Here is a 26242-nt window from a genome sequence, read left to right as displayed (position 1 = left end):
TTGGAGAAATATTCATTATGTATTTGTTAAATAAATGTACATTTATGTGAGTAAGGGAACAAAGACCAGAAGTACAAATACCAAATTGCTTCTTTTTTTTTTTTTAAGATTTTATTTACTTATTTGACAAAGAGAAAGAGATTGCAAGTAGACAGCGAGGCAGGTGGGGAGGGAGGAAGGGAGAGAAGCAGTCTTCCTGCTGAGCAGAGAGCCTGATGTGGGGCTTGATTTCAGGATCCTGAGATCATGACCTGAGCGGAAGGCAGAGGCTTAACCCACTGAACCACCTAGACACCCCCAGATTGCTTCTTGATAGTTTTCTACTATTTCTTTGTCCTTGTCTTTCCCAAATTTATTACAATTACTTTGAAAATTATTTTTATAAGGTGACACCTTCAACGCCCATGCTGTGTGGAAGCTATTTTTTAAAAATAAAATTAACAAAAATTATTTTTGTCATAAATACAAGTTATTTTTTAATTTAAAAGAAAAGCACTCTTTTTTTAAAAAAAATGTTATTTATTTATTTATTTGACAGAGATCACAAGTAGGCAGAGAGGCACAGAGAGAGAGTGGGGGTGAGGAGCAGGCTCCCCGCTGAGTGGAGAGCCCGATGTGGGACTTGATCCCAGGACCCTGAGATCATGACCTGAGCCAAAGGTGGAGGTTTAACCCACTGAGCCACCCAGGCACCCAGAAAAGCACTCTTTAGCAACATCTAGATATATTATCTGATACGTGAAATGGTGCTGATTTACATTTATGAAGTACTTACCAAGTAGAGCCTCCAAACAATTTATCATAAATGAGTTTAGTACGGGCCAGGTTTTTCTGTACAGGCCTCAGGGATTGAGTGAAGCCAGACAGAATTGAGTCTCCTGCTGCCGTGCTGCCTAGAGTCCTTTTTTCATTCATGCCAGTGTACCAGGAAAACATTTGGGAAACAATGTGCTTCATGATCTTGGAAATAATAACTTTTATATCATGTTTTAATTTGACTCAGTTTATTAAATTCCATTTGTGCCTTATTCATAACAAAAATAATAAGATTAGTAACTTAAATAAAGCCTATCACTTATAGTTAACCATGTGCCAGGCACTTTCCTAAGTACTTTACATGTATTGTCTCATTTACTATTCATGATGCTTATGTGAAGGCTGCATATTATTATCCTGGTTTTATATGTGAGAAAATGGATACTAAGATGTTAACTTACTAATTTACTAAGATGTTAATTTACTGATTTACCAGTGCTAAGATGTAGCTTCCTAAAATCTCAAATGGCAGAACTGGGATTCTGACCTAGATATATCTTACCCTAGGGTTGTTGCTCTTAAAAATTATACTCTTATGCCCAGAGTTCAGGAACCTATCAATTATATGAAGCAAGGTCCAACCAAATCAGACAAACAGATGATCAGAAGTACAACAGGAGCTTTCTCACTCTCTCTCTTCCAAATGAGGACAGAGAGGTTGGCTGTTTTTTTCACCTAACAATGCCTGGAAAATCATAGGTACTTAGATATTTGTTAGGTGAATGAATACTCATATGGTGGTTCTTCAATTCTTAACTTTATACGCACATCAGAATTGCTCCCATAGAGCTTTTGAAACACGCAGATGTCTGAAAGTCACCCAGCTGGCATCTTCAGGGGAGGAACTCAGGCAAGAATGTATTTTTAAAGATTCCAATGCTCAAACTATAGAGCCTCTATTCTAGAGCCGGGGGTCTCTGACTAGAAGGTGAATCTGAATTACCTGCAGAATTTGTTAAAGCACACAGTGCTGGACTCTACTCTCTGAGTTTCTGTTTAGCAGGTCTGGGATGGGGCCCGAGAATTTGCATTTCTAAGAAATTCCCAGGTGATATTGATGCTTCTGATCCTGTAGGATCATGGTCCTATAGGATTTGTTCTAATAGACTACGTTAATTCATTTGTACTTGGGACTTAAGCAGGAGATTTATTTAAACAGGCCAGAATCCACATTGATCACTCAGGCAATGTTAGTTTTAAATAGTTTTCAAAGTACCCAGAAGAGTGCCCATTGAGTTTGTGGCTCCAAAAGTTTCTTTGAATGATGGCATATGTAAATTGGTTTTATCCCTTAAGAGGAAAACATTAATTTGAACAGTTTGACCTTAGACTCTTGTACTCTCTAGGTTTTCTTGTGTTGAGGTGCTCTGAATCCTTATCCATACATTCTCTAAGCAGGCGGGGTACTCACTCCCCAGAACTCTGCAGTTCTTAGAGAGAAAGCATCTAGTTTGTCCTCATGTATTCTCCCTTCTTCCATCATCTGCCTTGATCTGGGACCAGGAGATCTGGGAAGAGGAGCTTTGACAGACCTTTGTTTCATGTATTATTCAAAGTTCCAGGTCCAGAGTTCCTGGGTGATAGGTATCTAATCCTTAGATTATTAAGACATTATCAACTGATGAATGGATAAAGAAGATGTGTGTGTGTGTGGAATATCACACACACACACACACACACACAATGGAATATCACACAGTGATCAAAAAGAATGAACTCTTATTACCATTTGCAACATGGATGGAGCCAGAGTATATTACGTTAAGTGAAATGAGTCGGAGAAAGACAAATACCATATGATCTCACTCATATGTGGAATTCAAGAAAGAAAACAGATGAACATATGGGAAGGGGGGGGGGAAGGAGAGAGAGAAACCGTAAGAGACTCTTAACGTTAGAGAACAAACTGAGGGTTGATGGAGGGAGGGAGGTGGGCATGGGCTAGATGGGCGATGTGTGATAAAGAGGGCACTTGTGGAGTGCCTGGGTGGCTCAGTTGTTTGAACACCTGACTCTTGATTTCAATTCGGGTCATGATCTTAGGGTAATGGGATTAAGTCCCATGTCAGGCTCCTCCCGCATCAGGGAATATACTGGAAATTCTCTCTCTCCTCCTTTCCTTCTCCCCCACCTCCCTCCCAAACCCCGTGCACACATGTGCTCTGTCTCTCTCTCTCTCTCAAATAAATAAATCTTTAAAAAAACATAGTGGGGGTACCTGGGTGGCTCAGTCAGTTAGGCATCTGACTTTGGCTCAGCGTCCTGGGATCGACCCCCTCATCAGGCTCCTTGCTCAGTGGGGAGCCTGCTTCTCTCTCTCCTCTCCATTTGTGCTGTCTCTCACTATCTCTCTCTCTCTCAAGTAAATGAATAAAATCTTTTTAAAAAAAACTTTCTTAACAAAGAGGGCACTTGTGATGAGCACTGAGTGTTGTATGTAAGTGATGAATCACTAAATTCTACTCCAGAAACCTGTATCACCCTATGTTAACTAAGTAAATTTTAAATTAAAAAAGACATTATCAGATAGACTATTAAATACATTTCCATTACCTGCTATGTAACTAAGAAATTAGTAAGAGACAACTAACTAACAAACACCTGACCTTGGATAAAAAATTATAAGCCTTTATATCTAGCTGATGGGTCTTGTACTTAATATTTGGCTTTTTTTTTTTCTCAGAATGATTTCCATCTTGTGCCTGTTGCTTTTGTACCATTCGTTTTACATATTTTAAACTGTGTATAGAAGAGCTGCTCAAGTTTTACAAATGGTGTTTCTCTCCTTCTATTAGGTCTCTCTGCAATGCAATCAATGTTTACAACCTCACCTGCAATAACTGCTCAGAAAATTGCACGGATGTTCTGTTTAGTAACAAGATTACCTTCTTAATGGACCTCCTGATACACCAGTTGACGGTATGTAATATTACTGCTTTAAGTTAGAAGCAGTTAAGTTTTGAGAAATATTCCCTGTGGAGAAAACTCAAAGAATTTAGCTTATTTACCCTCTAGATGAAAAAGAGTAAAGATGATGGGGTGAGTAAATTACGGACTGGCAAAGAAACCTCTTAGTTTGGAAATCTCTTATTGGATTCTCCTAAGTTCCAGTATTTAATAGATAATATATTGTAACATTTGCCAAGTTCGCAGATTTACATGGTTAGACTGGGACTTCAGAGTCAGCTGGACTCCAAGCCAAACCTCTGAGCCCACAGGAATGAGTGCTGTAGGAGGGAAGAAAGCTTAGGAAAGCCTCATAACTTCTCTTGCCAACTCAGTTAAAAGGGTGGTTTATAAAGGACTTTTTGATGGCCTTTGATATCTGTTTTTTGATGCAAGAAACTTCTCTGGCAAAAAGGGGCTAACCTGTTATACTTTTGAAATGGGAACAAGCAACCAATTATGGCCTTAAATTTTACTTCAGTTCACAGATGTTGAAAGAGGTAAGCTCAGTATAATATCCAAAGGTTTAGGTCTGTCAACTGCAGCCTCCAGAACACAGCCCTGGGACCAGAAGTTTCCTGGTGAAGTTTCTGAGCCCCTGAGGTATTGACACAAAACCTCTCTTAAGCTACAAGTTTACAACACAAGAGATTTATTTTTCAGAACCAATTTACTTTTACTCAGCACATACTTCTAATACCTCTTTCTAAACTACTTGCCTTGTGCTATCTTTCTTTCTCCCTTCTGATTAATTTCTGTACATTCTACAGACCTTAACTGAAACATAATGGCACCTTCATCATGAAACGTTCCCTAACCTGACTCTCCCCAGGTCCAGGTTAGGAAATTTTTATGTGCTCCTAGGCATTAAATTATTCATAGAATTCATCACATTGAATTAACTGTTTAATTGTCTGTCTACCCATTAACCATAAAATCAACAAGGATAGAAGATAACTTATCATCTTCTCCAGGATCCTAACACAGTACTTGACACTTAGTAGGTTTAGTGTGTCATTGATGACTATGTGAGAGAAGTGGTGGATCCCCACGCATCTCAAGCTAAGAATCAGAAAGGGAATGAGGAGGCCCTTCCAGGCAGGCGTACTAAGATGAGAGGGGTCGCCAGTGAGAGAGAACAAAGTCACAAACCTAGAACTGATTAACACAGTACAGCAATGGCTATTTATCATGGTGATACTGTGTCATCACTTGAGGGCCAATTTTATTTGGTTCTATCTGTAAAAGAAAGCATTGAAATACGGATAAGACATTTTGGCATAAAGTTCTACTCAATATAGTTGAAAGGCAGGGATAAGGAGAAAAGACTTATTATTTGTTGTATGGCCTTATATTCCAGACATTTTAATATATATTGCCTCATTTAATTTTCTTAAACACAAAGTCAGTATTATTATCCCTTTTACCAACAAGGAAACTTGAGTCCCAGAGAAAGTGGCTTGCCCAACACTACAGAGAAAGAAAGTCACAGAGCTGAGAGTCAAACCTATGTCTCTCAAACCCAAACTGAGAGACATTCCATACAATAACTAATTGCTACTTTTCAAAAATGTCAATGTCACAGAAGACAAAGAATGGAGAACTGTCACAGATTGGAAGAGGTACTGACAAGTAAATGAAATGTGGGATCCTACACCAGGAAGAGGACGTTAGTGGGAAAACTGGGAAATTCATTTAAGTCTACAGAATAGTTAATTTCCTGCTTTAATTAGAGTATGGCTTTGTAATTTGTTAACAGTAGGAGGTACTAAGCGAAGAGAACTCTGTTTTTGAACCATATCTCTTAGTTTAATATTATTTTAAAATAAGACATAAAATAAGATGTGAAAAATTTAAAAAAGCACTATGTTTCATGCTGCATCATCTGGCAGAATTTATTCTGTGAAACTTATTCTATACTGTAATGGAAGAAGAGACATTTATATACTTTGAACAGGAGAGGTAACAAAAAAGCCTTTGAAATGTGAAGAGATGGGTAAGAAGATTTACAGACAGGATCTTCTATTCTAGCTTTTCAGTCTTTTCTGTTCAAAACTTATTCTTATTAGGAGATATCATAGAAAAATAGTTTATTATTTTCATACTTAATAATTAAGTGCTTACTGGGGTGCTTGGGTGGCTCAGTCAGTTAAGTGTCTGCCTTTGGCTCAGGTCATAATCCTGGAGTCCCAGGATTGAGCCCTGCAACAGGTTCCCTGCTCCTCAGGGCATCTGCTTCCTCTGCTGTCCCCACCTACCCCCTCCACTGCTGGTGCCTGTGCCCACACACTCTCCCTCTCTCTTTTTCCTGCTCTCACGCTCCCTCAAATAAATAAAATCTTTTTTAAAAATACTGTTAAAAAATAATTAAGTGCTTACTATTTCTACTTCCAGAGAAGCATGGACTATAATCCCCATCACCCGGCAAACCCCATTTTAGGAGTGGGAACAGATACACAGATTCGATGTAGCAAACACTGTGATGGCAGCGTATACAAACTACATTGGGAGCACAGAGGAGGGCTTTTGTAGTCTGACACATCACAAAGGGAGGGACATTTGAACTAGACCTTAGCTCTTCATAATAGCTATCATTTACTAAATGTCTACCATGTGCCAGAAGCTTGTAAGTGGCTCCATGCTCCCCCTCTACTTTGAAAGCCCTAGTTTCCTTTAAGTAGTATTTCCTTGCTTGTGACCTCATGGTTTCTTGACACTCAGAATAGCTTTTAATCTCCCAACCAGTGGATTTTGGCATATTCTGTGTTTATTTTGCTCAGTTCAGAGCTGTAATCCTGGGACATGTTTGGCAAACACATTTTCTTCCTCCTTTCCTTATACGTGGCACTTCCTGGTTTTTACAGTTCCTTTTAGGCTTCTTAATCTGTAGCTGTCAATTCTAGTACTGCTATGACTCAGTTGGTGACACTTCGGAGAAGAGGTTGTGTTTCCTAATTTGGAGAGACGGGGTAGAGATGGCTAGGGATGGTGATTTTTACATTTCTTGAAATCACTTAAATACATTTCCATTTTTCTTGATAATTGGTTTGATACTAATGTAACAAAAATATGGACCATTAATTTGCAGTACCCTGTAAGTAATGGATAGAAAATAGTCATCAACACGTTTTCCAGAAGGATGAGAAGGAAGCGTAAAAGAAGCTAATTAATTGAGATCTGGTGGGATTTATAAGATACCCAATAATGAGGCACTTCAGCCTGTTTTGGTTCTTTAGCAAACTGAGATGGTTTAGAAATTTTTTTTTTTTTGTCTAGCTGCTTTGCCTTTGTTTTAGCATTCCTGTATTTCATATAGATTATGTACAAAGCACTGTACAGATGCCAGGGTTGCAGAGGTAAATTGGACACATTTCCTTCACTCCAGAAGCCCAGTTAAGAGAGGAAGAATGTGCACACATGAATAGCTGTAAGAAGTTATGTCACATAATGAGAGCTACAGAGCCTAAGCAACCTAGAAGAGTACCTGGCTCATAAGAGGTGCTCCTTAAATATTTAATGAATGAATTCTAACTTGGAGGATTAGAAAGGTTTTGGGAAGAAATTGGATTTCAATATGCTCAGAGGAAGGGTAGAAATTCTACAATTCTGAGTTACGATTTTTACAAAAGATAAATTAGCACAGGTGGCACTGTAAAGTATACCTTGCAGTAGAGATTCAAAGTAGGATTTTGGGGATAAGTTCTTGGGGAATTTATTGGGAGCCCTGTAAAAATGGTACATTGAGATAGACATGATCTAGGATAAAGTCTCACATACATGTATTATTTTCCAAGAAGCATGAGAGTTTTTAAATATGTTAAAGCAGATTACTTCTGCCATTCTAGAAGCATGGTTAAGCACCTTTTTTTCTGTGCCTAAATCTTTCCAGTGCACAGAACATGAGTCTCTAGCTTCAAAATGTCTCCTTGAGGAGACCAGACATGAACACTGGAAGGCAATAAAATCACCAGCAAAAAGAGCAAGGTGGCAGAACAGGAAGTCCCAGCCCTCACTACCCCACAGAGACACCAACCAAACAGTATATGGACCAAAATACCATTATGAGAATTCCAGAAGACAGTTAATATGTTGCAGTACCCCCAGCCAATCTCAAAGCCAAGAATGGCCACACTGAAATGAGTAAGAACTGTTTCATTTTACTTGTGTTCTCCCCCTTTCCCCAACCAGCACAGCTCAGCACTAGCAGAAAATACCCCAGTTCATGGGTTCTCCTTAAGAGGGGAGAGAGGAGTAGAGTGGCATTCTGGCTTTTGGGGGTGCTACCCAAGGGTCTTGAACCTGTCTCACCTGACTCAAGACACTGACAGAGAGCTGGCATACTTTGAATGCCTAGTATCCCCTGTTAACAAGAGAGCAGGGCAGCTTGCTGCTGAGAACCAGAGAACTTAAAATGTTGCAGACAGACACCAGAGGGAGCAAGAGATTATGATGTCCTGAAAAAGAAACTAAACCAACAAAACTCTCTAATTGAAAAATTGTCTCATAATCCACAAAAAGGTTTCAGAAGCCCCCAGGTTTCCTAGCCAAGGTGATTGGTGTCTTCTTTTTTATAAAGTCAGGATGTAAAGTCTAGAAGAAGTCCCCCCCCCTTTTTTTTCCAAATGTGCAGATCCCAAAACAAAGGTATAAGACACACAAAGAAACAGGGAAATATGGCACATACAAAGGAACAAGATAAATCTCCAGAAACCAATCTTAAAGAAACAGGTATATGAATTAACTGACAAAGAATTCAAAACAGTTATCATAAAGGTGTTCAATGAGCTCAATAAAATGATGCATGAAAAAAATTTAAAAAAGAAAAATTTTTTTAAAACCAGTTTTATTTATTTATTTTTTAAAGATTTTATTTATTTATTTGACAGAGAGACATCACAAGTAGGCAGAGAGGCAGGAAGAGAGAGAGAGAGAGAGGAGGAAGCAGGCTCCCTGCTGAGCAGAGAGCCCGATGCGGGACTCGATCCCAGGACCCTGAGATCATGACCTGAGCCGAAGGCAGCGGCTTAACCCACTGAGCCACCCAGGCGCCCTAAAACCAGTTTTAAAGCTGAAGAATACAATAATTGAACTGAAAAATTAGGTAATTGGGTACAGGATTTCAAGAGCAGGCTTGATCCAATAGAAGAAAGAATGAGTGAACTCAAAGACAAGTCATCTGAAATCATGCTATCACAGGAACAAAAAGGAAAGAGAATGAAAATGAATGAAGAAAGCCTAAGAGATGCATGCAGTACCATCAGATAGACCAATATACACATTATAGTACTCCCAAAAAGTGAGAGAATGGGTCAGAAAGCTTATTTAAAGAAATAATAGCTAAAAATTTCTCAGTCTGGGGAAGGAAATGGATATCCACATTCAAGAAGTCCCACAAACTCCCAACTATAATGAACCCAAAGAAATCCGCACAAAGCAACATAACCAACTTGTCATAAGTCAGAGACATAGAGAGAATTTTGAAAACAGTGAGAGGAAAATGACTTGTCATGTACAAGGGAACCCTGATAAAATCAGTGATTTCTCACCAGAAACCCTGCAGGTCAAAAGGGATAGACTGATGTATTAAAAATACTAAAAGAAAAAATGGCCAACCCAGAAAACTATACCCAATAAATCTATCCTTCAGAAATGAAGAAGAAAAAGCTATCCCAGGTAAATAAAACCTAAGGGAATGATCACCACTAGACTTGCCTTACAAGAAATTCTAAAGCGAGAGATGCCTAGCTGGCTTAGTCCATATAGCATGGCAACTTTTGATCTTGGGGTGGTGAGTTTGAGCCCCACATTGAGTGTAGAGATTACTTTAAAAAAATCTTTAAAAATTTTTAAAAAGAAATTCTAAAGTGAGTCCTTCAAGTAGGAACAAAAGGCTGCCAAACACCAATATGGAAAGCATATGAAAGTCCAATTGATCCTTTAACAACATGGGATTGAAATGCATGGGTACACTTACATATGGATGTTTTAAATAAACATATGGTACCATAAGTGTATTTTCTTTTCCTTATGATTTTTTAAATAACATGGTCTACTCTTTAGCTTACATCATTATAGGAATATAGTATATAATACATGTAACATTCAAAATACATGTTAATTAACTGTTTATGTTATCATAAGTCTTCCAATCAACAGAAGACTCTTAGTAGTTAAGTTTTAGGGGAATCAAAAGTTGTATTAGGATTTTCAACTGTACATGGGGTTGGCACCCTTAATCCCCATGTTGTTCAAAGGTCAACTGTGTAAAGCTTGCTGGTGATTCAGAATTGTGCATTACTATAACAAGGAGGCTATAAATCATTTTAATTCTGACAAAGAATTATAATATAGAAACTTTATGGTAACAACTTGTATATTTCTATATAAAAGTATAGTAATAACTATAAAAATACATTAATGAATAGCTAATATACAAATAGGTATTTTGTGGGACACTTGGGTGGCTCAGTCAATTAAGCATCCAACTCTTGATCTCATGGTCATGAGTTCAAGCCACACACTGGGCTCCATGCATAAAAATATACATATATATTGTGACATCAATAAAATAAAATGTTGGGGAGATAAGTAAAAGGATAGCATATTTGTTTACAGTTGAAGTTATTATTAGATTAAAATGGATCATTACAACTATTTTATATGTAAGCCCACTAGTAACATAAAGAAAATACCTATCAAAGATACAGAAGAAAGTAAGGAATCAAAGCATGTTACTACAAAACAATCTGCAGAACAAAAGCACAAATCTACAGCAGGAATAGAATGAGGGACAGGGCAACTACAAGATAGAAAACAAAATAATCCCTTTTCTACCAATAATTACTGTAATGTAAGTGTGTTAAAATTCCCAATAAAAAGGCACACAAAAATCAAGATCAAATTATATAGTGTCTACTCAAATAGACTCTAGAGATTCACTTTAGATTTAAGGACACACATAAGATGAAGGTGAAAGAATTGAAAAAAAGATATGCCATGTGAATTAATAACCTGAAGAGAGTAGAGTGGCCATACGTCTATAAGACTAAATAGTCTTAAAGTGACTATTACTAATAGTCCTATAGTGACTCAGAAGAGATAAAGGACAAGTTTCAATTTTCCAGGAATATATAACAATTTAAATACAAAGACACTATCAGGACACCCAGATATAAGAAGCAGACACTGAAAGAACTGAAGGAAAAAGAAGATGGCAAAGCAATAAAGGTAGGGAATTTCAGTACCCAAATTTGGATAATGGATAGACATCCAGAAAGAAAACTAATTAGGGAAACAGATGCTTTAAACAATACTGCAGACCAAATGGACCTAACACATGTATACAAAATATTCCATTCATCAGCAGCAAAATACACATTTTTCTCAGTGCACATGGAACATTCTTCAGTAGAGATCACGTTAGTTCACGAACAAGTCAGCAAATCTGAGATATGCCACGGTTTTATCCATTAATCTGTCATTGGACACTTGGACTACTTCTATAATTTGGTTATTGCAAATGCTGCAATAAACGTGGGGAGCATATATCTCTTTTTATTAGTGTTTTCATATTCTTTCAGTAAATACCCAATAGAGGAATTACTGGATAATAAGGTAATTCTTTTAATTTTTTGAGGAATCCTCATACTGTTTTCCACAGTGGCTGTACCAGTTTGCATTACCACAAACAATGCACTAGGATCCCTTTTTCTCTAATCCTTGCCAACACTTATTGTTACTTGTTTTTTATTTTAGCCATTCTTACAGGTATAAGGTGATATGTCATTGTGGTTTTGATCTGCATTTCCCTGATGATTAGTGATGCAGAGCATCTTTTCTTTTCATATGTTGGCCATCTAGATGTCTTCTTCTGAGAACTGTCTGTTCATGTCTTCTGCTCATTTTTTTTTAATTTTTTATTTTTTATAAACATATATTTTTATCCCCAGGGATACAGGTCTGTGAATCACCAGGTTTACACACTTCACAGCACTCACCAAAGCACATACCCTCCCCAATGTCCATAATCCCACCCCCTTCTCCCAACCCCCCTCCCCCCAGCAACCCTCAGTTTGTTTTGTGAGATTAAGAGTCACTTATGGTTTGTCTACCTCCCAATTCCATCTTGTTTCATTGATTCTTCTTCTACCCACTTAAGCCCCCATGTTGCATCACCACTTCCTCATATCAGGGAGATCATATGATAGTTGTCTTTCTCTGCTTGACTTATTTCTCTAAGCATGATACGCTCTAGTTCCATCCATGTTGTCACAAATGGCAAGATTTCATTTCTTTTGATGGCTGCATAGTATTCCATTGTGTATATATACCACATCGTCTTGATCCATTCATCTGTTGATGGACATCTAGGTTCTTTCCATAGTTTGGCTATTGTGGACATTGCTGCTATAAACATTCGGGTGCACGTGCCCCTTTGGATCTCTACGTTAGTATCTTTAGGGTAAATACCCAGTAGTGCAATTGCTGGGTCATAGGGCAGTTCTATTTTCAACATTTTGAGGAACCTCCATGCTGTTTTCCAGAGTGGTTGCACCAGCTTGCATTCCCAGAAACAGTGTAGGAGGGTTCCCCTTTCTCCGCATCCTCGCCAGCATCTGTCATTTCCTGACTTGTTGATTTTAGCCATTCTGACTGGTGTGAGGTGATATCTCATTGTGGTTTTGATTTGTATTTCCCTGATGCCGAGTGATATGGAGCACTTTTTCATGTGTCTGTTGGTCATCTGGATGTCTTCTTTGCAGAAATGTCTCTTCATGTCTTCTGCCCATTTCTTGATTGGATTATTTGTTCTTTGGGTGTTGAGTTTGCTAGGTTCTTTATAGACTTTGGACACTAGTCCTTTATCTGATATGTCGTTTGCAAATATCTTCTCCCATTCTGTCAGTTGTCTTTTGATTTTGTTAACTGTTTCCTTTGCTGTGCAAAGCTTTTGATCTTGATGAAATCCCAATAGTTCATTTTAGCCCTTGCTTCCCTTGCCTTTGGCGATGTTCCTAGGAAGATGTTGCTGCGGCTGAGGTCGAAGAGGTTGCTGCCTGTGTTCTCCTCAAGGATTTTGATGGATTCCTTTCGCACATTGAGGTCCTTCATCCATTTTGAGTCTATTTTCGTGTGTGGTGTAAGGAAATGGTCCAATTTCATTTTTCTGCATGTGGCTGTCCAATTTTCCCAACACCATTTATTGAAGAGGCTGTCTTTTTTCCATTGGACATTCTCTCCTGCTTTGTCGAGGATTGGTTGACCATAGAGTTGAGGGTCTATTTCTGGGCTCTTTATTCTTTTCCATTGATCTATGTGTCTGTTTTTGTGCCAGTACCATGCTGTCTTGATGATGACAGATTTGTAATAAAGCTTGAAGTCCGGAATTGTGATGCCACCAATTCGGCTTTCTTTTTCAATATCCCTTTGGCTATTCGAGGTCCTTTCTGGTTCCATATAAATTTTAGAATTATTTGTTCCATTTCTTTGAAAAAGATGGATGGTACTTTGATAGGAATTGCATTAAATGTGTAGATTGCATAGGTAGCATAGACATTTTCACAATATTTATTCTTCCAATCCAGGAGCATGGAACATTTTTCCATTTCTTTGTGTCTTCCTCAATTTCTTTCATGAGTACTTTATAGTTTTCTGAGTATAGATTCTGTGCCTCTTTGGTTAGGTTTATTCCTAGGTATCTTATGGTTTGGGGTGCAATTGTAAATGGGATTGACTCCTTAATTTCTCTTTCTTCTGTCTTGTTGTTGGTGTAGAGAAATGCAACTGATTTCTGTGCATTGATTTTATATCCTGACACTTTACTGAATTCCTGTACAAGTTCTAGCAGTTTTGGAGTGGAGTCTTTTGGGTTTTCCACATATAGTATCATATCATCTGCAAAGAGTGATAATTTGACTTCTTCTTTGCCGATTTGGATGCCTTTAATTTCCTTTTGTTGTCTGATTGCTGAGGCTAGGACCTCTAGTACTATGTTGAATAGCAGTGGTGATAATGGACATCCCTGCCGTGTTCCTGACCTTAGCAGAAAAGCTTTCAGTTTTTCTCCATTGAGAATGATATTTGCGGTAGGTTTTTCATAGATGATATTGAGGTATGTGCCCTCTATCCCTACACTTTGAAGAGTTTTGATCAGGAAGGGATGCTGTACTTTGTCAAATGCTTTTTCAGCATCTATTGAGAGTATCATATGGTTCTTGTTCTTTCTTTTATTGATGTGTTGTATCACATTGACTGATTTGCGGATGTTGAACCAACCTTGCAGCCCTGGAATAAATCCCACTTGGTCGTGGTGAATAATCCTTTTAATGTACTGTTGAATCCTATTGGCTAGTATTTTGGTGAGAATTTTTGCATCTGTGTTCATCAAGGATATTGGTCTATAGCTCTCTTTTTTGATGGGATCCTTGTCTGGTTTTGGGATCAAGGTGATGCTGGCCTCATATAATGAGTTTGGAAGTTTTCCTTCCATTTCTATTTTTTGGAACAGTTTCAGGAGAATAGGAATTAGTTCTTCTTTAAATGTTTGGTAGAATTCCCCCAGGAAGCTGTCTAGCCCTGGGCTTTTGTTTGCTTGGAGATTTTTAATGACTGTTTCAATCTCCTTACTGGTTATGGGTCTGTTCAGGCTTTCTATTTCTTCCTGGTTCAGTTGTGGTAGTTTATATGTTTCTAGGAATGCATCCATTTCTTCCAGATTGTCAAATTTGTTGGCGTAGAGTTGCTCATAGTATGTTCTTATAACAGTTTGTATTTCTTTGGTGTTAGTTGTGATCTCTCCTCTTTCATTCATGATTTTATTTATTTGGGTCCTTTCTCTTTTCTTTTTGATAAGTCTGGCCAGGGGTTTATCAATTTTATTAATTCTTTCAAAGAACCAGCTCCTAGTTTTGTTGATTTGCTCTATTGTGTTTTTGGTTTCTATTTCATTGATTTCTGCTCTTATCTTTATGATTTCTCTTCTCCTGCTGGGCTTAGGGTTTCTTTCTTGTTCTTTCTCCAGCTCCTTTAGGTGTAGGGTTAGGTTGTGTACCTGAGACCTTTCTGGTTTCTTGAGAAGGGCTTGTACCGCTATATATTTTCCTCTCAGGACTGCCTTTGTTTTGTCCCACAGATTGTGAACCGTTGTGTTTTCATTATCATTTGTTTCCATGATTTTTTTCAATTCTTCTTTAATTTCCCGGTTGACCCATTCATTCTTTAGAAGGATGCTGTTTAGTCTCCATGTATTTGGGTTCTTTCCAAACTTCCTCTTGTGGTTGAGTTCTAGCTTCAGAGCATTGTGGTCTGAAAATATGCAGGGAATGATCCCAATCTTTTGATATCGGTTGAGTCCTGATTTAGGACCGAGGATGTGATCTATTCTGGAGAATGGTCCATGTGCACTAGAAAAGAATGTGTATTCTGTTGCTTTGGGATGAAATGTTCTGAATATATCTGTGATGTCCATCTGGTCCAGTGTGTCATTTAAGGCCTTTATTTCCTTGCTGATCTTTTGCTTGGATGATCTGTCCATTTCAGTGAGGGGAGTGTTAAAGTCCCCTACTATTATTGTTGATGTGTTTCTTTGATTTTGTTACTAATTGGTTAATATAGTTGGCTGCTCCCATGTTGGGGGCATAGATATTTAAAATTGTTAGATCTTCTTGTTGGACAGACCCTTTGAGTATGATGTAGTGTCCTTCCTCATCTCTTATTATAGTCTTTGGCTTAAAATCTAATTGATCTGATAGAAGGATTGCCACTCCTGCTTTCTTCTGATGTCCATTAGCATGGTAAATTCTTTTCCACCCCCTCTCTTTAAATCTGGAGGTGTCTTCAGGCTTAAAATGAGTTTCTTGGAGGCAACATATAGATGGGTTTTGTTTTTTTATCCATTCTGATACCCTGTTTCTTTTGATTGGGGCATTTAGCCCATTAACATTCAGGGTAACTATTGAGGGATATGAATTTAGTGCCATTGTATTGCCTGTAAGGTGACTGTTACTGTATATGGTCTCTGTTCCTTTCTGATCTACCACTTGTAGGCTCTCTCTTTGCTTAGAGGACCCCTTTCAATATTTCCTGGAGAGCTGGTTTGGTGTTTGCAAATTCTTTCAGTTTTTGTTTGTCCTGGAAGCTTTTAATCTCTCTTTCTATTTTCAATGATAGCCTCGCTGGATATAGCATTCTTGGCTGCATGTTTTTCTCGTTTAGTGCTCTGAAAATATCATGCCAGCTCTTTCTGGCCTGCCAGGTCTCTGTGGATAAGTCAGCTGCCAATCTAATATTTTTATTATTGTATGTTACAGACTTCTTTTCCCGGGCTGCTTTCAGGATTTTCTCTTTGTCACTGAGACTTGTAAATTTTACTATTAGGTGACGGGGTGTGGGCCTATTCTTATTGATTTTGAGGGGCGTTCTTTGAACCTCCTGAATTTTGATGCTCGTTCCCTTTGCCATATTGGGGAAATTCTCCCCAATAATTCTCTCCAGTATACCTTCTGCTCCCCTCTCTCTTTCTTCTTCTTCTGGAATCCCAATTATTCTAATGTTGTTTCGTCTTATGGTGTCACTTATCTCTCGAATTCTCCCCTCGTGGTCCAGTAGCTGTTTGTCCCTCTTTTGCTCAGCTTCTTTATTCTCTGTCATTTGGTCTTCTATATCACTAATTCTTTCTTCTGCCTCATTTATCCTAGCAGCGAGAGCCTCCATTTTTTATTGCACCTCATTAATAGCTTTTTTGATTTCAACTTGGTTAGATTTTAGTTCTTTTATTTCTCCAGAAAGGGCTTTTATATGTCCCGAGAGGGTTTCTCTAATATCTTCCATGCCTTTTCGAGCCCGGCTAGAACCTTGAGAATTGTCATTCTGAACTCTAGATCTGACATATTACCAATGTCTGTATCGATTAGGTCCCTAGCCTTCGGTACTGCCTCTTGTTCTTTTTTTTGTGGTGAATTTTTCCGTCTTGTCATTTTGTCCAGATAACAGTTTTGAAGGAGCAAGTAAAATACTAAAAGGGTGGCAACAACCCCAGAAAAATATGCTTTAACCAAATCAGAAGAGATCCCAAATCGTGAGCGGGGAGAAAGGGGATAAAAAGAGGTTCAAAAAGGAAGAAAGAAAAAAAAAAGAAAGAAAAGAAAAGAATTTAAAAAAAGAAAACGAATAAAGAAAAATATAAAAAAGAAAAAATATATATATTAGATAAACTAGTTTAAAAACATTAAAAAGGAAAATGGTAAACGTTAAAAAAAAATTTTACCAGAAGGCGAGGAAAAAGAAAAGAAAAAAAAAAATGAAAAAGAAAAAAATTAAATTAACTGCAAGACTAAAAAAAAATCAGCGAGAAAGCCATGAGTTCCGTGCTTTGCTTTCTCCTCCTCTGGAATTCTGCTGCTCTCCTTGGTATTGAAACCGCACTCCTTGGTAGGTGAACTTGGTCTTGGCTGGATTTCTTGTTGATCTTCTGGGGGAGGGGCATGGTGTAGTGATTCTCAAGTGTCTTTGACCCAGGCAGAATTGCACCACCCTTACCAGGGGCCGGGCTGAGTAATCCGCTCGGGTTTGCTTTCAGAAGCTTTTGTTCCCTGAGCGCTTTCTGTAGCGTTCTGGAAGACAGGAATACAAATGGCGGCCTCCTGGTCTCCAGCCCAGAGGAGCTGAGAGCCCGGGGCCCCACTCCTCTGTGCCCTCAGAGAACAGTGCCCAGTTACTCCGTCTGCCTGACCTCCGGCTGCGCTCCGAGCTCACCGAGCCTGCAACCGGTTCGAGGTAACCCCCGAGCTGGGAGCTTACTGTCCGCTCTGTCTCTGTAGCCGGCTTTCCCATTCCAATACCCGCAAGCTCTGCGGCACTCAGACACCCCCAATCCTTCTGTGACCCTGCGGGACCTGAGGCCACGCTGACCCCGCGTGGGCTTCGCCCTGGTTTAGCCTCTGGAGCGATGTCCCTCAGTGGAACAGACTTTTAAAAGTCCTGATTCTGTTCTCCGTTGCTCCGCCGCTTGCCAGGAGCCGGCCCCTCCCCCCGCCCCCGCCCCCCCCCCCCCCCCCGGGGTCTATCTTCCCGTCGCTTTGGATTCACTTCTCCGCTGGTCCTACCTTTCAGAAAGTGGTTGTTTTTCTGTTTCCAGAATTGCTGTTCTTCTTCCCTTCGATCTGCCGATGGATTTGCAGGTGTTTGCAATCTTTAGATAAGCTATCTAGCTGATCTCTTGCTAGCTGAAGTAGTCTCAGCCTGCTACTTCTCTGCCATCTTGACTCCCCCCTTCTTCTGCTCATTTTTTAATTGGATTATTTGTCTTGGGTGTTGAGTTGTTATTTTGTTTATTTGTTTGTTTAGCCAACATATAATACATCATTAGTTTTTTTTTTAATTTATTTTTTATTTATTTTCAGCATAACAGTATTCATTATTTTTTCACCACACCCAGTGCTCCATGCAATCCGTGCCCTCTATAATACCCACCACCTGGTACCCCAACCTCCCACCCCCCCGCCACTTCAGACCCCTCAGATTGTTTTTTAGAGTCCATAGTCTCTCATGGTTCACCTTCCCTTTCAATTTCCCCCAATTCCTTTCTCCTCTCTTACTCCCCATGTCCTCCATGCTATTTGTTATGCTCCACAAATAAGTGAAACCGTATGATAATTGATTCTCTCTGCTTCACTTATTTCACTCAGCATAATCTCCTCTTTTTGATGCAATGTTCAGTGATTCATTAGTTGCATATAACATCCAGGGCTCATCACATCACATGCCCTCCTTAATGCCCATCACCAAGTTACTCCATCCCCCTACCCACCTCCCTTTCTGCAGCCCTCAGTCTATTTCCCAGATTTTAAGAGTCTCTCACGGTTTTTCTCCCTCTCTGATTTCTTCCCACTTGGTTTTCTGTCCCTGTCCCTGTGATCCTCTGCTCTATTCCATATCCCATATGTTGAGTTGTATCAGTTCTTTATATATTTTAGATACTAACTCTTTATCAGGTATGTCCTTTGCAAATATCTTCTTCCATTTACTAGTTTATCTTTTAGTTTTGTTGAGTGTTTCCTTTTCTGTGCAGAAGCTTTTAAATTTGAAGTAGTCCCAAGAGTTTATTTTTACTTTTGCTTCCCTTGCCTCAGGAACATATCTAGAAAAAAATTGCTGTGGCTGATGTCAAAGAGGTTACTGCCTGTGTATTCCTCTAGGATTTTTATGGTTTCAGGTCTCACATTTAGGTCTTTAACTCATTCTGAGGGTCTCTCTCTCTTTTTTTTTTTTTTTAAGTATGGTATAAAAAAAGTCATCTGGTTTTATTCTTTTGCATGTAGCTGTCCAGTTTTCCCAAAACCACTTGTTGGAGAGGGTTTTTTTCCCCCCATTGCATATTCTTGCCTCTTCTGTTGAAGATGAATTGACTCTATAATTGTGGATTTATTTCTGGGCTTTCCATTCTGTTCCATTGATCTGTATATCTATTTTTGTGCCAGTTCCATACTGTTCTAATTACTGCAGCTTGGTTTTATATCTTGAAATCTGGGATTATGATACCTCCAGTTTTGTTGTTCTTTTTGAAGATTGCTTTGGCTATTTGGTTTTTTTTTTTAATTCCATACATATTTTATGATTATTTGTTCTAGTTCTGTGGAAAATGCTATTGATATTTTGCTAGGAATTGCTTTAAATCTGTAGATTGCTTTAGGTAATATAGACATTTTAAGAGTATTTGTTGCCATATATCTTCCATGTGAAGCACATGAACATCTTTCCGTTTGTTTGTGTCATCTTTAGTTTTATACTTTATACTCATATATATATATAAATATATATATACTTTATACTTATACTTTATACTTATATCATCATATTTTATACTTTTCAAATTTAAAGATTTTTAATGTCCTTGATTAAGTTTATTTGACAACTTCTTAAAATAAGACAACAAACGAATTAGCTGCATTGGTTGACTCTTCCTTTCACAAATGATTTTTCTGTTACATGTGATGCAGCTTGGTAGCATTTTACCCACAGTACAACTTATGTCAAAATTGGTGTCTGTCCTCTCAAATCTTGCCACCGCTTTACCAGCTAACTTTATATAATATTCTCAATGCTTTTTTGTAATTTCAACAATCTCTCTAGCGCCTTCATCAGAGTCCATCTCAAGAAATTACTTTCTGTCCTAATCCTTAAAAAAGCAACACTTTATCCATTAAAGTTTTGTCACGAGATTGCAGCCTTTCAGCCCCATCTTCAGGCTCCACTTTTAATTCTCTTGCTATTTTCATCACATCTGCAGTTACTTCTTCCACTGAAGTCTAGAACCCCTCAAAGTCCTCCATGAAAGTTAGAACCAGCTTCTTCCAAATTCCTGTTAATGTTGATATTTTGACCTCTTCCCATGAATCACAAATATTCTTAATGGCATCTATGGTGAATCCTTTACAGAAAGTTTTGAATTTACTTTGTCTAGACCCATCACAAGAATCACTGTCTGTGGCAGCTACAGCCTTACAGGTGTATTTCTTAAGTAATAACTCTTGAAATTCACAGTAACTCCTTGATCAATGGAATGTATGTTGTGTTAGCAGGCATGAAAACGACATTCATTTCATTGTACATCTCTGTCAGAACTCTTGGGTAATCAGGTGCATTGTCAATAAGCAGCAGTATTTTGAAAGAAGTCTTTTTTTCCTAAGCAAGTAGGTGTTTGTAAGTAGACTTAAAGTATTCAGTAAAACAGGTTCATAAACAGATGTGCTGTCATCCAGGCTTTGTTCCATTTATAGAGCAAAGGTAGAGTAGATTCAGTGTAATTCTGAAGGGCCCTAGGATTTTCAGAATGGTAAGTAAGCATTCATTTCAGCATAAAGCTACCAGCAGCATTAGCCTCTAACAAGAGAGTTGGCCTGCCCTTTGAAGTTTTGAAACTAGTCATGGATTTCTCCTCTCTAGCTATGAAAGTCCTAGATGGCATCTTCTTCCATTATGAGGCAGTTACATTTACATTGAGAGAATCTGCTGTTTAGTGTAGCCACTTTCGTTAATTACTTGACCTAGATTTTCTGGATAACTTGCTGCAGCTTCTACATCAACACTTGCTGCTCCACCCTACACTTCTATGTTATGGAGATGGCTTCTTTCTTTAAACCTCATGAACCAACCTCTGCTAACTTTTCTTCTACATTTTTCTCACCTCTCAGCCCTTATAGAATTGAAGGGACCTAGGGCCTTCCTCTGGATTATGTTTTGACTTAAGGGGATATGGTAGCTGGTTTGATCTTCTATCTAGACAGCTGAAACTTTCTCTATCTCAGCCATGAGGTTGTTTCACTTTCTTATCATCTGTGTGTTGACTAGAGTGGCACTTTCAATTTCCTTAAAGGAAAAAAAAGTCCCTTAGAACTTTTCCTTTGCATTCACTGCTTGGCTAACTGTTTAATGCAGGAGACTAAGCTCTTGGCCTGTCTCAGCTTTTGACATGCCTTCTTCATTTAGTTCAGTCATTTCTAGCTTTTGATTTAAAGTGGGAAACCTGGAAATCTCCTTGTCACTTGAACATGTAGAGGCCAGTATAAGGTTATTAATTGGCCTAACTTCAGTATTGTGCCTCAAGGAATAGGGAGGCCCAAGGAAAGAGAGTTGGGGGAATGGCTGGTAGGTGGAACAGTCATAACGTACACCTTTATCAAGGTCATCATCTTACATAGGTTCAATTCATGGTACCCCAAAACAACTAAAATGATAACATCATAGATCACTGATTACAAATCACCACAACAAATATAATAATGAAAAAATTTGAAGTATTTCAAGTATTTCCATATGTGACACAGAAGCATGAAGTGAGCAAATGCTGTTGGAAAAATGGCACCAGTAGACTTGCTCAGTGCAGGGTTGCCATAAATCTTCCATGTGAAGCACAATAAATAGAGGTGGGCCTGCATTTGCACTCTCATGGTTTCATTACTAGGAACTTATATGTTCTCTGTCACATTTCAATTTGCTCATCTGTAATATGGACTATTTACAATTTCAAACAGAAGTCTGTTAATCTATTTTCCCGGCACTCAGTAGTACTTTCACTGGTCTTTTAAATGATAAAAACATGTAATATAAATTTACCCTCTAACAATTTTTAAGTATATATTACAATCTAATTAACTATAAGCACAATGTTGTAAAACAAATCTCCAGAACTTTTTCATTTCACATGACTGAAACTCAATACTCACTTAATAGCAGCTTCCCACTTCCTTTCATCCCAGCTCCTGGCAACCACCATTTTACTTTCTTTTTTATGAGTCTGACTACTTCAGATATCTCAAATAAGTGAAATCATATCATGCAGTACATGTCCTTGTGTGACTGGCTTATTTTGTTTAGCACACTGCCCTCAGGTTCATCCATGTTGTAGCATAAGACAGGACCACCTTCTTTTTTATGGCTGAAGAGTGTTCCATATATATATATGTGTGTGTGTGTATGTATACACACACACACACACACACACACACACACATTTTCTGTATCCACTTCGTCAATGGACATTTAAGTTATTTCCACCTCTTGGTTATTATGAATAATTCTACATTGAACATGAGTTCCCTGGTTTATGCCTTTTTGCCTGAGAGCAGGGCATAGTTGTTACCACATGCAACTACTAGAATTACCATAGAAAATCCAGTCTTTCTGGCCTGAAGAACTGGAGGACAATTCAAGACAAAAACAACTGCTAGAATGTGAAGATTAAGTTCAGAAATGAGAGAGCCAGAAAGTGGGATCCCCTAATTATTTATAAATGTCTGAATTATCCTAGTAACATAAATGTATGGGACAGACAGAGCTAAAGACAAAAGAGCTGAAGGGAGATTTCAGCTGCTATCCATGAATAGTTTTGCAGTTTGAATCTAACAAAGTCAAACTTCTGCTCTAAAAAAGAAAATCAAATTAAAAAGTACAGTAATTGAAATAAAAAATGTACTGAATAATAAATGAAAGGGAGTGATGATAATTAGAAAAATTACCAGTAGACAAATACCACAGTAATAAATACTGCAGGAGAGAATCATTAATGGATGTCAAAATTAGTGAGCAAAAGTGTGACAAGAAACAATATTTTCGAAGCCTCAAAGTAACTCCCCGCAAGAAAACTTTTAATTACAAAAAGGGAAAATAGAAACCTTACAATTAAAAACTTGGTAGATATTACCTTAACCATGTGATCAAAGCTTATCACCAGAAACAACATATCAGCATCATTTACTTTCTGATATTATCTACTTAGAAGTTCATAGCATCACTTTTGAGGTATTCTTATAAAAAATGCATAACCATCACTTAGTCATGAGAAAACATCAGACAGATCCAAATTGAGGGCAGTCTATGAAGTGACTGACCAAAATGCAAAGATTGAAAAACTCACAGATTAGAAGATACTAGAGAGATGTGACAACTAAATTTTTTGTGGGATCCTAGGGCCAATAAATAAATAAATAAATAAAATAACATTGGTGAGAAAACTGGGAAAATTCTAATAAGATCTATTTTCTGGTTTTGGTAGTTGTGACATAAGTGAGATTGAGAAAGACATGTATGATTTCACTTATATGGAGTATTGAAAAACAAAACAAAACAGAAAGAGACTCACAGATACAGAGAACAAAGTGGTGATTACCAGAGGTGGTGGGAGTGGAAGGATAGACAAAATAGGTGAAGAGGACTGAGAGACAAACTTCTAGTCATAAAATATATAAGCCATGGGCACATAATGTACAGCATAGGGAATATAGTCAATAATATTGTAATACTTTTGTATGATAATGAATGGTAATTAGACCTATTTGATTATTTCATAATATGTAAAAATATCAAATCGCTATCTTGTACACTTGAAACTGCTATAATTTTGAAAGTCAATTATAATTCTATTTATTTATTTATTTAACTGGTCAGCCTTTCTTTATTGGTGAATAGGCAGGCAATGGGCAAGTTAGGGTGCAGGGAGCAACTGGGATAAGTGTTCTGCATTTGCTATCACAGCAATTCCTGCAGCCTCTGTGACCAGACTACTACTCCCCTGTAACTGGGTGTGTGGACAACCAGAGCAGTGAGGGGGCAGATAGGGCCTACCAGCAGCCACATGGTCCAAGCTGTCTCAACTCACAACACAGACCCAAGGCAGCCCACCAGAACTGTCTTCAGATACGCAGGATATTCATACCATGTACATTTTACCCCTCTTCAAGGCTCCCAACAAGGCCCAGCAACTTTAAGAGGTAGACCCCAGAAAAAGACCAGGCTACCCTTCACAGCTTCTGTGATAGGCTAGTAAGCTAAATGGCCAAGGAACATGGAGGGGATGGGTTGGGGGGAGGGCAGCAGGGTATAGGCAGGAGACAGTGGTAGGACAGGAGGGACAGGTGCAGGGATCATAAGGGGATAGGCAGAGGACAAGAGGGGTCTCACAGGATGCTTATGGCTCCCCCAAGGTACTTACAAAATGTTTCAAAAGGACAAACAAAACCCTAAAGAACAGAATTCTACATGTAGAAAACCCTATTTTAGTTTTAAAAAGGAAAGAAATGTGATCTGACCCATGGCATGGTCTGCTTTCGTGGGGCAGGTCTCCCTTAAGAGGAAAGAACATGGAATCTGCAAATACCAGACAGCTAGGCTGCACTGGACAGAGGCTGGAGGCCTTTGTTGGAGTTCCTCAAGCAAATGTTCTTGCCTTTATTGTTCACATGCCCAGTGCTCTTCAGAGGAACAGAACCCATGCCATCGTCATTACAGGACATTGTCCAGCTTCTGCCGCTTCTCATATATGAAAATAACTTGTGATCAGCACCAGCACCTCAACTACTACACCCAGGAAGGGCAAAAGCGTGGCAAAGTGGTTTTGCACATATGGCACAATGATGGTCTGGCTGGTGGTGCCCTCCAAGTTGGTGCCATTGCAGGCATATTTGCCAGGGTCTGCCTCAACATCCAGATTCGAGATATGCAGCTCCATCTTGGTCTCCAAGGCCACCACGAAGGACTTACTCTGTGAGCAGTTACTGAGGACCTGGTCCCTGGAGCTACTAATTTTACCACACCTAGTTGCTAACCAGGGATTAGGAGTCCAACTTGCAGCCCAGCATGACTATCTCCCCCTCAGTGGCATGCTCTGACTTATTCCTGGCCTTGATGTTAGGGAGCCCCTTCATTTCAATGCTGGTCTTAACTGAATGCTCTGGGAGGAAGATGCATGCGTACTCACTGGAGTGGTCATCCAAGTCCACCTCATACTTCTTCTCCAGGCAGTGTGTCTGTACTTCAGCACCTTGCCCCCCCTTCACCCAGCAGTGGCTGACAATCTCAGTGGCACTATCATTCAAAGCATGTTTTGGAGCCAATATCATCTGCAGAAGTCCAGAGCCTGCTTCCTGCCCCAGAGCTGCCCTTGGTGCTTGGCAGTGCCAGCACCACTAGCTGCCATGTCACCATGTCATCACTGTCCATGCCATCTCCTATAATTCAATTTTTAAAAGGAGTGGAGGTAGCAGAAAGAATAGTTGTTGAACCTGAGTTGTATTAAGATGAATTATTCAATCTGAAGAATAGAAAAGGTGGGGGAAAACAAAGAAGAAAAGGAAAAGGAACAGAACCTTGGGCATTTATTGAAGTATCAAACAGTGTAATACACTGTAGTATACACTGGATATCTACAAGGAAAATAGAGAATGAGGCATCAAAATACTTAGAAAAAATAATGGCTAAAATTTTTCCAGATTTGGTGAAAGACATACACAAAAAGATGAAAGAGCTCAGCAAACTCCAAAAAAAATTACAACAAAGAAAATCATGCCTGGTCAGACAATCTACTAAAAATCAAACCTAAAGAGAAAAATTTGAAAATAGCCACACTGTATACAGGCAAATAATGATTCAAATAGAGTTCAATACATCAACAAAATCTGGAAGACCCTGAAAATCCTTAGAAAAAAACAATCCAGAATTCTGTGTCTAGCAAAAACCAAAACAAAACCTTTAACAATGAAGGTGAATTAAATACATTTGCATATTAAAAAGTAGATGCCCAAGAGAATCTGTTGACAATAGGTTTGCACTACTAAAAGTGTTAAAAGAAGTCTTTTGAGGGGGCATCTGGGTGGCTCAGTGGGTTAAAGCCTCTACCTTCAGCTTGGGTCATGATCCCAGGGTCCTGGGATCGAGCCCCGCGTCTGGCTCTCTGCTCAGCCTGCTTCTCCCTCTCTCTCTGCCTGCCTCTCTGCCTACTTGTCATCTCTGTCTGTCAAATAAATAAATAAAATCTTTAAAAAAAAAAAAAGAAGAAGAAGAAGAAGTCCTTTGGGTGAAGAAAAAGATACCCAATGAAAATTCCCACCTTAATGACAGAATGAAGAGTACTACAGAAATGAAAAATTTTTTCTATTTATTTATTTATTTATTTTAATTATGTTAGTCACCATACATTAGTCATTAGTTT

The 26242-nt window shown here is 38.7% G+C and overlaps 1 protein-coding gene across 3 annotated transcripts in view; it reads left to right on the top strand.

Annotated features, from left to right (window-relative positions):
- SCAPER (S-phase cyclin A associated protein in the ER) overlaps positions 1-26242 on the top strand; it is a 520882-nt gene that overhangs the window by 360863 nt on the left and 133777 nt on the right. For all 3 annotated transcript variants that reach the window (XM_032342354.1, XM_032342353.1, XM_032342352.1), the window contains one exon: positions 3612-3735. In XM_032342354.1, coding sequence (XP_032198245.1) covers positions 3612-3735 — 124 coding nt within the window. The remainder of the gene's footprint in view (positions 1-3611; positions 3736-26242) is intronic.

The sequence above is a fragment of the Mustela erminea genome, chromosome 5, assembly GCF_009829155.1.
Source record: "Mustela erminea isolate mMusErm1 chromosome 5, mMusErm1.Pri, whole genome shotgun sequence".
NCBI classification, from domain to species: domain Eukaryota; kingdom Metazoa; phylum Chordata; class Mammalia; order Carnivora; family Mustelidae; genus Mustela; species Mustela erminea.
This window is presented reverse-complemented; position numbering and strand designations above follow the sequence as displayed.